The 14,148-nt window shown below is 38.0% G+C and overlaps 1 protein-coding gene across 7 annotated transcripts in view; it reads left to right on the plus strand.

Annotated features, from left to right (window-relative positions):
- LOC111874479 overlaps positions 1-9,816 on the plus strand; it is a 208,695-nt gene extending 198,879 nt beyond the window's left edge. For 6 of the 7 annotated variants that reach the window (XM_023870016.2, XM_023870019.2, XM_023870015.2 and 3 more), the window contains exons 4-8: positions 2,189-2,330; positions 2,767-2,888; positions 5,388-5,486; positions 7,382-7,588; positions 9,400-9,815. In XM_023870016.2, the coding sequence (XP_023725784.1) occupies positions 2,189-2,330; positions 2,767-2,888; positions 5,388-5,486; positions 7,382-7,588; positions 9,400-9,516 (687 nt within the window). In that variant the 3' untranslated portion in view covers positions 9,517-9,815. Of the gene's footprint in view, positions 1-2,188; positions 2,331-2,766; positions 2,889-5,387; positions 5,487-7,381; positions 7,589-9,399 lie in introns of all 7 variants that reach the window. The other variant, XM_023870020.2, reaches the window with a different exon arrangement.
- The last annotated feature ends 4,332 nt before the right edge of the window (positions 9,817-14,148 follow it).

Consider the following 14,148-nt stretch of genomic DNA (forward strand, 5'->3'; position numbering starts at 1 on the left):
TTTTTAACACTTTGCGGACTGACAATTTAAATATTTAGATCACTCTGGGGACTGGCATTTTTAAACCTACTACCCTAACTTGTGCACTGTTCAGTTTAAAAATTAATATAAAATCTCCTAATTAATTTTATGAACTAAAATTTTTGGAAAACACTTACCAATGCTTCTAGAAGTGTTTGAGAGTGTGATATTTCTGGAAACGTTCCCCCTTGTGAAGTGGCATTACACAGAACCTGCAATGTAGACAATCGTACTCCTTTTTTTGTGAACTGTGCAAACACAGCACTGCCTAGAAGGATGCTTCCCCTTGGAATGTTCACCCTTCACAGTTTTCACAAGGGTATGTTTCCGCATATCACCCAATAGTTGCCCAGGTGGGTCCACATGAGGCCTAAGAGGGGTGAGAGTTGATGGGCCCAGTTGCGCTAAGTCTGTGTTTGACTCTGGTTCTGCCGCCACCATCTGGTCTATAGCCCAGGCCTTTGCCACATTCATCAGAAATGCTTTGTATTTCAATTTCAAACCAGGGTTTAGATTTTTGAAAACCAAAAATGAATTGAAAATGGCACAATTTATAAGCCACAAAACAACTTTCTATGTCCACATTATTTTCCTCGGAAGAGAATAATAGGCCAAGTATTGATTGGCTCTATCAACTCCCTTCATGAACATATTATACTCAGAAATACAAATAGGCCTTTTTACTTGTCCATGTCTCCTTTGAACATCAACCATCCTCGAATTGTAAATTGTGGAAATCATATTCACAACACGAGTATCCCTATCTCCAAAAAACAGTTCTGCTACTTCAGACACTTGCGTTGGGTCCGATGGAATTTATTTCACCCCTGGATTTCCAGTAAACTATCCCAAAATAGGCGTTTTGTCTACTTTTCCTCATGTGGCTGTCCCCGCAATTTTACTACCTCCAGTTCTACCTGCACTTTCGTCGGAGCTACTTTCACTTTTACTGTCTATGGCCACAATTGTTTGTTGTCCCCTGTCACTGCCACTGTCTAAATCATTGTCACTACACGTCTCAGAAGGAACGTCAGATAGCTCGTCGGAGAACAAGTCAGATATTTCTTGTTCTCCGAGAGATCATTTCGTCTTCAACCACTTCTGTCCTTGATTTATATTGCACTAACTTCCTGCCTGGTACATAAGAGCTTGAAGGGTCAAAGATAATTTTTCTTTGGAGGGGGAACCCAAACGGCGAGATCACGTTACTGCCTACTAAGCAAACATTCCGGAATAATATTACGCAGTAGTCATTTCATTTTGGTGGCGCCAGAGAAAGGTATAGTGTGTTACACTCTAACGTGTCCTAAAATCATGATATCATGCGACCGGTCCTCAGTGTGTTAAGTATGATGTCTCTTAACTTGGATCATCTTGGTTTGTCACACTAGTAATTGTATATAAGATTTTTAACCACCATCTAATGTGATTGATAAAATTTGTGTTTTAATTTCTCATCCTTTACATGTTTTGGTCAAAATGACCAGAAGGATGTTATCAACACACATGGAAACTACTATTATCATGTCATGGATATAAATGTTATATCTTGTAACTAATACTAAGATGTACATTGATTTGTTAAGACATCTAAAAACTATTATAATTAATCTGTTTACAAAGTAATGTTCAGTATTTGTTTTAATCTAGAACAAATTTGATTTGTGATGTTACACTTCTTCTTAACAGAAGATGAATATATTTCAAAGTTTTTTATATAGTGGTCCACTTATTCAGGCTACTATGCTGTGTTTGTTATACTAATATAACTAGTATACTAATGTAACTAGAGCTTTCATCATCAGACAGTGAAACTGCTGTGGAATATATTCTTCTTTTGTTAAGGAGAGGAAGTGTAACAACAGGAACCAGATTGGTTCTTGATTAAAACAAATATTGAACATTACTTTGTAAAAAGACTAATTATAATAATTTTAGATGTTTTAACAAATCAATGTACATCTTAGTATTAGTTAAAAGATATAACATTTATATCTATGACATGGTAATAGTAGCTTCCATATGTGTTGATAATATCCTTCTGAAGATGGCTGTTTTGACTGAAACATGTAAAGTTTGAAAAATTAAAACATAGCTTTTATCAATCACTGGACAGTGGTTTCTCTGTTTTCTACACAGTGTAATTTGAATGTTTTTTAATTTTCAGAATTCAGACTGCACACAGGAGCATACTGTGCATGTTGATGAGTTCTTGTATGACAATGCAACGGTGGATGCTTTATGTGATGAGGGAAAACTTGCTCGGAACTACTGTTTGCAATGTGGCTCTTTCAGTACTAGGCCCTTAAGTAAGTACCCATATTTCCTGATACAGGTGACAATGCTGATTGCATCCTAAACATCACTATGCATTTGTGCCCACTGAAGTGACATATGATGGGCAATATGGCACATGATTAAAAGTGACACATTACAAGCCCTAAAATTCATGTAAAGAAATGAGAGAGTGTACACTGGCTTGTCACAACAATAAACTTGTGTGTGTTGTTCCTTCGTCACTGCCTGCAGAATTGAACTGACACTACTTCTGTCAGTGACATCTGACTTGTCATATGCCGTTGCTGAGGTAGCCATGATTTTATTTTTTTACTTTCAATGGCTGCATTCCCATATCCCCATTAATCCCATACGGTATTAAATTTTTCAAGTTTGGAAAGACCCAGTGCCATGGAATTGGTAATTTGTAACCACACTGTTTCATAATCTGTACTTCTGTCTCAACAGCCTTCATTTCACACTCTTTGTCCAGAGAGAAGCTGTTATTGATTTTCAAGTCTGTGCTGCCACCGCTAGACAACAAAATTGTCCTTGACATTGGCTCACGGCTAGGTGCTGCACTGTTTGGGGTAAGAATTTTCTTGTTAGATAAAGGAACAAACTAAAGATGAAGCTATTCTCTGTGTATTTTGTATGGCCTTTGATATGTAAAAGTTGGACCTGTAACAAAGAATGATTTTGCTGGTGAGGGCCAGCGGTAATTTACCGGACAGACCAGACCAGAGCTGTCGAGCATTGACACATTAGAGAGAACCCCTGTTGTTGTGGAGGCCATAACAGCAAGGAGTATGTGAAGATATAGGTGGGACAGCCAATTTTGGCCGGTGGATCTCCGATGCGAAGTGGTCTAACGCAAGTCGGTGAGCCTAAGATTATTGAGTATGCGCAGCAACACTGTGTTGCCTCAATAAGAAGGTAGACGTTGAGCTCATAGGATCGCTGTTACTAGTAGATAACTGTGTGCTTTTCCCATGTGCCAGTTGCTTGTTCTTAACTGATATATTTCTTTTAGGGTAGTAACACATTTAAAAAGAAAACAAATGCAACCTATTCAGTCAAAACTTGGTAACAAAACATTACACAGCCAGACCTGAGAGGTTGTAAACAACGTCCATTCATTTATGAAAAGTGAAGCAGCTGCGGGTCATGTATTGATACTGTTAAGAAAGGTACAAGAGAGAGTAGTAAGGTCAACTGGAGTTTCAGAAAGAAGTTTAATAAGAATTCTGAATGAAGGTTCTCAATGTGAAAAAGAAGGTGCTATGTTCGGAACTCCCGGTAAACACCATTCTGTACCTAAATGGATAACAAATCCAGATGATTTCGATATTTGTGACTCGACGGACAGTGTATGATTTCTACACCCAAGAAGAAACTGTGCCTACTGTGAGGAAACTACTTCAAAAATTCAGGGAAACCATAAGTTTCAAGGGAGGTAGTACCAGCCTGAAATTGATTTTACAGAAGATGGGTTTTAAATGGAAGAAAACGCGAACTAACAGGGGTGCCTTGATCGAGAGAGACGACATTAGGTCGAAGAGAATAGCATATTTCCGTGCAATAAAGAAGTACAGGGAGGAAGGTCAGACTATAATTTAAGACGACGAGACCTTCATTCACGGCAGTCACACCAGACCTAAAAACTGGACGGATGACACTCCATCAGGGTACATGGCACCCGTATTGAAGGGCCAGAGGCTGATTATTGTGCACGCAGGAGGCAGAACCGGCTTCATTCCCAGGTCATTGTTGATATTTGAATTTCGCCTCAAGACTGGGGACTGTCATAGTGAAATGAACGCGACAAATTATCAGAAGTGGCCAACAGGAAAACTTGTTCTGAATTTGCCTCCAAAATCAGTTCTTGTTGTAGATAATGCCCCATATCACAACGTGCAGTTTAGTAAGGCTTCAACCAGCCAGACCATGAAGGCCAAGATGATGGAGTGGCTTACAGTGACCAGTGTGCCATTTCATAATGGAATGCTCAAAATTCAGCTCTATGACCTGATAAAGGCACATAAATCCCTCCACAAAATCTTTGTAATGGACAACATAATGGCTGCATATGGACACATGGTATTATGACTTCCACCTTATCATCCAGACTTGAATCCGATTGAACTCGTTTGGGCTGATGGTAAGCAGTCAGTAGGGGTAGAAAATGTCTCATTTCATTTGAATGACGTGGCAAAGACGTGTGAGAAATGGTTCAGTGAATTTGGAATAGAGAATTGGGAAAAAGTTTGCAACCACACCGAAAAGAATGAAAAGGAATATATCGAAAAAGAGGGAATTAAAGAGAATGCTATAGAAAGAATTATCATCCGACGTTCTGAAAACAGCAGTGACAGCGACTCCAGTGATAATGATACAACTGAACTCAGTGAAAACATTGACTTGTCTGGAGTGGAACTGTTAGACGAATAATTAGTATTGTGTTGGGTTTATGTGTATTTTAATTTAACGTTGCTAGTGTAGTGCAGCATACTGTGAGTAAATTAGTTCATCATAATAGGATGTTAAAAAGCCTGAATTGTGACTGATAGGACTAAAGTTCCAGTTAAATTCATCCTGCAGTCAGAGAGCAACTTCCAACCTCACAAGCAGCCAGCCTACGAATGTTCTCTCTGCAGACGAAGTAAGTTCGTGGTATAGACTCGCTCTTATGTGCTGACAGTGAAGGACCCTGGCCAAAAAGTATTAGCCAGCCTGTACAGCACACCAGAAAGACTTTGAATATGCTATAGGTATTTGTAAATTGTGAAGAATAAATATGCTATAGGTATTTGTAGATTGTGAAGAATAATAAAAGTGCTGTAATTTTGTGGTTATGAGCAATAAGTTCAGTTATCAGTCCAAATCCTGTGTCTAGTCACTAATCTGTGACAATAGCATATATCTTTATCCCTTGGAGTGTGTCCTCATGCTCTGGGCAGGCAGTCTTCACAGTCTTACTTTGAGAAATGGGGTTGTTGTTATGACAACTAAATTTGTAATGTAATTAATAGTTATTTAAAATTATAATTTAATTTTTCTTTCTAGATTTTTTTTATTTTACTTTGCAGGCATATGTCTATTCAAAAGCAGCTAAGATAGTTGGAATTGAAATAAATTCTGATTTTTGCAATATTCAGAACAAAGTTATAAAGAAGTATAATTTCCAGGTATGTGTAAGATTCAGCAGGTATGCTAGTAAATTGTTTAGCGAGACATTAATGCATGAACTAACATCATCTTTAGTTCTGTCTCTTTCCGTACTAGAAGAAGACATTAGACAGCATTGCACTACCTAACATTATTGCAGCTGAGCTGACATATACAGCTTATATATGCGTCTTTAAGCTTTTCATAACAAAACATATGGTGATTCAAGAATTACAACTTATGAGAGAGAGTGTGTGTGTTTATCCCCCCCCCTCTCCCCAATAATTTATATTAATTGTCCACACCATGCACCATACATGTTTGCAAGAGATCTAAAAGTAACCTCTTCCTTCTATTTAGCACAATTGCACTCTCTAACATATCTTGTCTACACTTCATCTCTCAAACCTGATCAATGGGTGAGCATGTTATCAGTGTACCAGATCTGGAAATTTTCAACGTTGTGCAATCTGGCAATCTGTAAGTTCAGTGCTAAAAGTAATGTTCAATAAAAATCAAACATTCCTCACTTATTTCATGTAACAAGTGTGCTGTTGTTAAAACTAGTCAGGTAGAGAGGGTTTATGTCTTCATTGTCAAGGTTTAGGCCAACAGGTCCATCATGTCCTCCAACATCATCTTTTCTCTACATTCATTAACACTTTGATATTAAAATAATCATGACTAGATGTTTTATTTGGGTGTTTTTTTTTAATTTGGAGATGACATAATAGCATTAGAATTTTTCTTTGTGCCTTCATCATATGCTGCATGCTTGTGGCAGAAATCAGAGGTAACAGTTGCTGATCAGAAGTGACATACAAGTATGTTGCTGACAAAGCTAATCAACAGAAGGTGGATACATAATCTCTCCTTTGGGTATAAAAGTCAGTAATTTGTAAACTTTTATAGGAAACACATTTCCTTATTTGGAAGTGACATAAAAATGTAAAAAATTTCTTCTTTCACCTTGCATTCTATTGCTATGGCATAAACAAAGTGCAAAAAATTGCAGTCATGTTTGTTGTTAAAATTATATAGTTTTCCCATTTTTAGATACACATTGTAATAAATAGTTTGAATAAAAACTATAGATCTTAGTGATATATGTACATTGTCATGTACTAAGTTTTCACACAGTGGGTTGTTCTTGTAAAACTGATATACCTAAATTTTAGCTTTACATAATTCACTGGTTATACTGGACCATTATAAACCCAAATAAAATTTATATGACAAATTTTGGTTGTAATTCTCCCTAACAGTTGTCGTATGTTTGGTTGTTAACTGAGGACTTGGAATAGCTCAGTCAGTATAGTGATGGGCTATGGACTGGATGGCTGGGGTAAGATTTTTCTCTCCACAGCCTTCAGACCACCTCTGGGGCCCACTCAGCCTCCTATCCAGTGGGTGCTGAGTAGCTGGGTACCAAGGGCCACTTTCACAGGGGTAAAATGGCTGACCACTCACCTCCATCTAATGCCTAGGTCAAGAATGCCCACATGACTCCATGCGATAGTGCTTTATTAATTAAGCACAGGGACAACTTTACCATTTTTACCTTTACCTTGGTAGTTGATCATATGTGGGAAGGTGTGTGTACAGGACAGGTGTAACCTCCCATGCATACATTTATTTTATGTACTTTATGTAAACTCATAAAAATAAAATTAAACTACAGTTTTATTTTAGCATTTCTACCACATCAAGTGTAATATCTATACAGTTATGTATTGGTTCCTAGAACCTTGTTTGTGCACCCTAATCTCTGCAGTTGAACATCATTGTTAAATAACTTCAGAATGAACTCATTACATTTTGTCGCTGGGTAGGTCAGATAGTAAAGCATCTGAACTGCCCCATGCCTAATCCCAGCCTTTTGTGATACTTCGGTTTCACACTGTTACTCCTACAGGATCGGATTGAGATTATTGAAGGAAATATAGCTCACAGGCCAGATGTAATCCTTTCTGCTGATGTCATCATCATGAACAATGTGTTTGAGTTCTTCATGGAACCTGAACAACAAACATCCATGTGGAGATTTCTGAGGCAAACTATAAAATCTGGAACATTGCTTGTCACTATACCATCTCTTGAAGAAACGTTTTCAAGTCTCCAGGTAAGTGTTACGCGTAACCTTCAACTGAAATATGCAGCAGTGATTGTCAGATATAACTGTTACTTGTTGAAGGTCAATTCATGTTAGAAACAAACTTCTAGCCCTGTATCCCATGGTATAGAATTATCCTTATAAAGGTGAGTTACTCACCTTGTCAAGAAATTCCCGACTTTTTAGAACTGGAAGATTCTTCATCACATTCACAAAAGGCCATCGTTGGACCTAGTCCACACCTTCACACCCATGTCTCCAAGATATGTTTTTTGTAGTATCCTTCTATGTATGTCTATATTTTGCAGTTTGTCTGTTTCTTTCCGATCTAAATTTTGTATTTCCTCCATGTGTACTATATATTCTGCCCATATTGATTTAATTATCCATACGATATTGGGTTAAGTGTACAAATTGTATAGTTTCTGACAATGTAACTTCCTCCATTCTCATTTTACTTCCTCTTTCTTAGGCACAAATATTCTTATATACTTGCAATTTAGGTTCTCCCTTCAGAGAAAGAGAGGGGGGGAGAAGGAGAGAACCACATTTATGTGAAACAGGTAAAAATATCATTTTGTATATTTTAATAGTCACGTTTGTAGACAAGAAGATAGGGGTTCCAAACTGAAGGGTAGCAAACCAGCAGACTCTTTGTTACCTGTGAGGGAAGAACATAAATTACAAGCATTTTAAGACAGTATACTAACAAAAATATAGGACCAAGGCAGAATAAAGTAGCTAAAGGTTGAATGATGTTACATAAAGTGGAAACTTCCTGATGTGTACAGTAGTGTAGTTATTGCAGTCAAATCAAGAATGTTGTAATGGACATGCCTTGTAACTCAGATGGGGAGACAGGAAATGCATACAGAAATTTCAGGGTTATCCTTGACTCCTCATCAGTACAATACTTTTTACTTATTCCTTCCAAATTATCTGAGTAAACTATGCGACTTTCCTGTCTGTAGAGCTGGGTGGCACCTTATTTCTTTTTTTCAACATTCTATTGCACTTGAACCAGCCATTGACTTTTAGGGGGTTGTTTTTGTTGTTCCTTCCAGCCATAGTTCTTTTAGCAGTTGTGGGATGTACTGTTCTCTGTATATGTCAAAATTATTGTGATGTTTATCAATTCTGGAGAAGTTATTTACAGTTTGTCATATCCTTTATTCAGTTTGTTATTGTTCACTACTATTTGCACACTGCTGAACTCTTCTGTTCTTCTTACTTTGAATCTAACAGCATGAAACTCGCTACCTGTCTCTCATAGCACATGCTGGTTTACCACACTTTGATATTCAGGGCAGTCTATGTTCTCTGCACTCAGCTGTACTGCCTACTACATGCCTTGCCGCTATGGTTTCAGATTTCTAGATTTTCTGATTCAGATGTGAAAGTTGAGGCAAACTGAGTTTCTGAAATTACATGAAGAAGGAAGTATGGAGCTTTCAGTTTTTATGTGTGCACATGCTGAGAGGTGACTCATCTTCCCTTCTGCACCCAGTTCACACATTATTTTAATCTTGTACATTCCTCTTAGGAACAGTAATTTTAAATCCTAAACTGAGGAAAATCTTAAAAGAGGAAATCTAACACTGATACTGAGTTTGGGCAATTGGAGCTGAATCTAAACTGAGGGCGAATTGTAAATTAAGGAACATGAGATGGGGCTGCACTGTAATTGAATTAACATTTTCTAAATTTCTGTCCTTTATTATCTCTTTATTATACTCTTGAATATGACTGTTCAGTTGGAGTGGTGTTTGTGTTAGCCATTTGTTCTCATATTAAAATCAACCAGAACCTGTGTATTTCAGACCGGAATCATTCTATCAGAGTGGGTGCAGGAATTACCATCATACAACCCAGATGCAGCTGGCATCACCTTGAGTGCTGACGAGATGTTGGAAGTTAAACAGTATCAAATTATGTGAAGTGTCAGCATGTGGTTAATGAAATTATCAAGATATTTGAAGCAACTTGTATAACAGAAAGTTGTAAATTATATAATTTTTAGTGACAGTGACTATGAAATATGTAAGTTCTTCCTTACACAGGGAACATGAAATAATGAATGAAAATAATTGGACATTAGAAGATCCACCATACTCCTTACAAGCATAATAGTGAATATACATATTAATGAAGTGAATATTGAATGAAATGTGTATTTCCTTTTTTGTCTTTAATAAACTGGCACTCTGATGGTGTGTATGGTGCAGAAATGTTGGAAGGTTAGCAATAGTAGTCCCTCCCCTCAACATCAGGTTCTGAGAATGATGGTCTCACCAAGGCCTGCCTCTCTCCCTTGTGTCCCGTTTGAGTATCATACAGGACCTTGATGGTTCTTGTATTAGGCCTATAAAAATCTTACACCTGATATCTTTGATAATTTTCACAGAGTCCCTGCCCATAAGAAAGATACGCCACTGACTTTTCAGTGCCGGCTGCCTGTCCAGCATTCTCCAGTGCTCAGTATGAAACTGGGGGTTGAGGTCCTTAATCCTCCTCACTACCTAATTATAACTCTTGTCCTTTGTTCTGAGAACCACCTTTACAGGTCTGGGGGTGGGGGTTCCTAGCATCAGTTACTTTCAGCCTTGTTTCTGATCCCAGTCTGTGATTGTAATGGGTTTTGATAGCCATTGACCAGACTGTTGGTAATCCCACCAGCTGTGAAATTCCTGCTGTTATCTGCTTTCTTCACCTTAAAATGAGTTCTGCAGAAATCCATCATGAATTGTGTGTAGCCAAGATGTAATGGGTGAAGGAACTGTTAAGACACTGGTGTAGAATATTCAAAGATGGGCGAACAGATGTTCACAATGACGACTGAAGTGATCAGCCATCTGTAGTGAGTGATATTGTTCAAAGTGTTAATGAAAAAATCTGTGAAAGACGGTGCTTCACAATTTCAGAACTTTTGTATGAATTTCTACAAATTTCACACACCGTTCCCTGTGAGATTATCACAGGCTAAACTATCACAAGTTTTGTGCAAGATAGTTTGTGAAAATGCTCATGGGTGCCCATAAAACAGAGAATGGCTTTGGCTTTGACTTTGTCTTTTATTAGAGCAATACCACAAAGATAGTGATGAATTTCTCAGTCACATTGTAACATGTGATGAAACCTGGGTTTCATTTGTGAATGTTGAAACCACAGAGTAGTCAAAGCAGTGGATGCACACACATTCACCAAACAAGAGGAAAAAGCTTCAGCAAACATTGTCTGCCTGCCAGAAAACTGATAACAGCTGTTTTCTGGGACAGGAAAAGATTGCTGATGGTAGAATTCATGCAGCAAGGGACCACAATGACATCAGAACTGTACTGCGAAAAAAAAAAACTGCATAGGGCCATTCAGAAGAAATGGTGTTAAAGGTTGACATCCAGTGTAGTGCTTCTCCATGACAATGAGCATCTGCATACAGCTGCTTGCACTTGAGCACTGATGGAGTATTTCAACTGGGAGTTGTTTGACCACCATCCTTACAGCTCTGATCTCGTTCCAGGTGACTACTACCTGTTTACCTACCTGAAGAACTGGTTGGGATCACAGTGCTTGAACAACAATGAGGAGTCAATGGAAGGCATCAAAACCTGACTGAGCTCATAGATGGCAGACTTCTTGACACAGGCATACAAAAACTTATTCCCCGATACGTTAAGTGCTTTAATTCCATCAGTGTCTGTGCTGAGAAATATATACATATTTTTTGTATCTAATAAATTTTTCCTCACGCCTGCTTTCCTAACAGCTCACCAGAGGTTACTTTCTGAATAGCCCTCCTGCTGAATGCACCTGTTATGTGTACACTGTAGACTTTTACAGTCTTGTCAGATTCTAGATAAGATTCTGTAGTAGAGCAAAGTGATGCCTGTGAGATTCTTATTACTGGTGAATTAGTATCTAATTAAATTTAAATAGATTATCATATTTGGTAATTACAGTGATTCAGACAACAACAAGAAGGGACTTATACCACCAGAAGGGAAAATAGACAATAATTAGAACTAACTGACATCAGACGTAACTGATGGCATAATTTGCCAAACGTGAAAACTGGTAATAATTAGAAGTAATTAACATCAAAAATAGCTGTTGTCTAGATTATCAGTCATATAAACAAGCGTAAGAGTTTCCCAACACTTGTACAGTCAGTTACATTTACATTTTAATAATGAAGTCAATGAAAAGCTAATACTTTAAACCATCTTCCAGTACAGATTTGCTTAATCCTGCAAAACAAATACAAATAGTTATTTGCCAGACATGGCAAATTTGATTATAAGCAGTTTGCTCCGGGCTAGAACCCTGATCCTTATGGACCAAGACACTGTCAAGACATGAATGAGTCTTATTGTACTTGAAATCTCCATGGGCATGCAATCCAAACATCAGACTTTGGTGCTTTTGATAACACAGGTCTGCAACCAAAAAACTGCATAGGATATTTTTACTGTTTCTTATAGACTTTTACTCACTGAAACCGGAAAAAGTAGTAAAAAGAATCCATCATGTCAATTTTTTTTTGCAAAACTCATATTTTTAGTTTAATTTTGCATGAAATTTCTCTTCAACATTAAATCTGGTATCCTATTGTTGATTCTAAAAACCATATCCAATAATTATTTCTTACTTTAAAATAATATTTATAAGAGTGAATCTAAAAAATAATACAAATAGAAAATGGGTGGGATGGGGGGGGCAGTGGAAAGGGTTGGTAGGGTGGGTTTGGTGGTGTGGGGAGCTCAGGGGATCATGTCCCAACACGTTTACTTTGTAGTGAAAGGTGAGGAATCTTACTAGCTCGGTTGAGCATGTTTGGACATGTTCTTTGGGGCAATAGGAATGAGTAAACAAGCCTGCTGTCAGATTTGATCATGTCTCAACATGCTAAATAAGTTCAGGATCTTAGTTGATGTATTAGCCACTCAGTTTACATCCTGCATTCAAACGTGACTGTGCTTGTGTTTTAGTTCTGTATTATGGCTCAAAGAGGTTGTGTTATTTCTCCGGACAACTTTTGTTTTATTTGTGATGAATACATAGTTAAAAGTCAACAAAATAACACAAGGGATTTTGTGAAGAAAGTGTATTTTGCTTATTTCAAATTGAAACTTGGGGATCAAGACAAACCTTGGGCTCCTCACAAGGTGTGCAGGAGGTGCGAGGAAGATCTTCGTTTGTGGTTTAAGGGCAAGAAAAACTACAATGACAAAGACAAAATCAACACTGTCTAATGTGACTATTTAAGTTTTAGTGTGACGGACCAGAATGAAACAAATCACATTAAGAAAAACTCATTTCGTTTTGGCATTCTTATGATGTGGCGTGAACAGCAAAACCACACAACTGATTGTTATTTCTGTTCGGTAGATGTGAAAGGCTTTAATACAAAAAATAAAAAGAAAATATCTTACCCAAACCTTAATTCAGCTATTCGTCCAGTGCCACATAGCTCTGAAGTACCAGTTCTCCCACCTTCCAGTTTGGATGATATACAGAGTGATTCGGAGGACAGAACTATATTACCACCCCAGGATGAATCCAGCTCAGATTTTTCTGTTGATGAGGGACCCCAACCTTTTTCTCAGAGTGAGCTCAGTGACTTAGTTAGAGATTTAGCCCTTTCCAAAGATGCAGCTGAATTGCTAAGGTCAAGACTAAAAAATAAAAACTTGCTGTCACCTGGAACATCATTCTCGTGGTACAGGCACCAAGAGAGGGAATTCACTCAGTTTTTCTCCAAAGAGGGAAATTTCGTTTTCTGTAATGATGTTCAAGGGCTCATGAAATGCTTTGAAATAGAATATGATACATCTGAGTGGCGCATTTTCATTGATTCGTCTAAAACAAGCCTCAAAGTAGTCTTGCTGCAAAATGGAAATATATTTGCATCAATTCCTATGGAACACTAAGTGCATTTGGAAGAAAACTGTAACAATTTGGCTGTGATTCTTGAGAAGGTCAACTATCAAGAACATCAATGGATGGTTTGTGAAGACTTCAAAATATTAACCATGTTGTACTTCTTTTGGCTTATTTTGGACTTCACCCATTGTCTGGTACAGTGCGTACAATCAAGTGCGCGCCGCGGCTGCAATTTGCCGTGAGTCATACCACCGCAGAACGGATGCAACTCCTCCCCGCGACTGCAGTGCTCCTACGCCGATGGTTGCATAATCGGAACCTGAGGTTGCATTAAACAGTCAGTCTTTGTCTTGCTGTGGAAGTGGAGTGGAATGTTTACAGCTGTCGACAGACGGTGGAAATGAAGTTCACTATTAAACAGCGTGTGTTTATTGTCGAAACTATTGCAAGGAAAAACATTTACAGAAAATTCGCACGTAGGTTTCGTCAGAAATATCCTGACTCGCCAGTTCCCACAAAGTCGTGTGTAAACAGGCTTCTGAAAAAGTGGCGGGCCACAGGTTCAGTGAGTGACAAGAAGAAGCAATCGAAGAGAACTGTGCTGACTGAAGAAAAGGTTAAGGATATTCAGGCAAGATTACAGATCAGTCCTCGAAAATCGTTAAGACGCTTAGCACAGGAAACTGGTG

Source organism: Cryptotermes secundus, unplaced genomic scaffold (genome assembly GCF_002891405.2).
Source record: "Cryptotermes secundus unplaced genomic scaffold, Csec_1.0 scaffold483, whole genome shotgun sequence".
NCBI lineage: Eukaryota > Metazoa > Arthropoda > Insecta > Blattodea > Kalotermitidae > Cryptotermes > Cryptotermes secundus.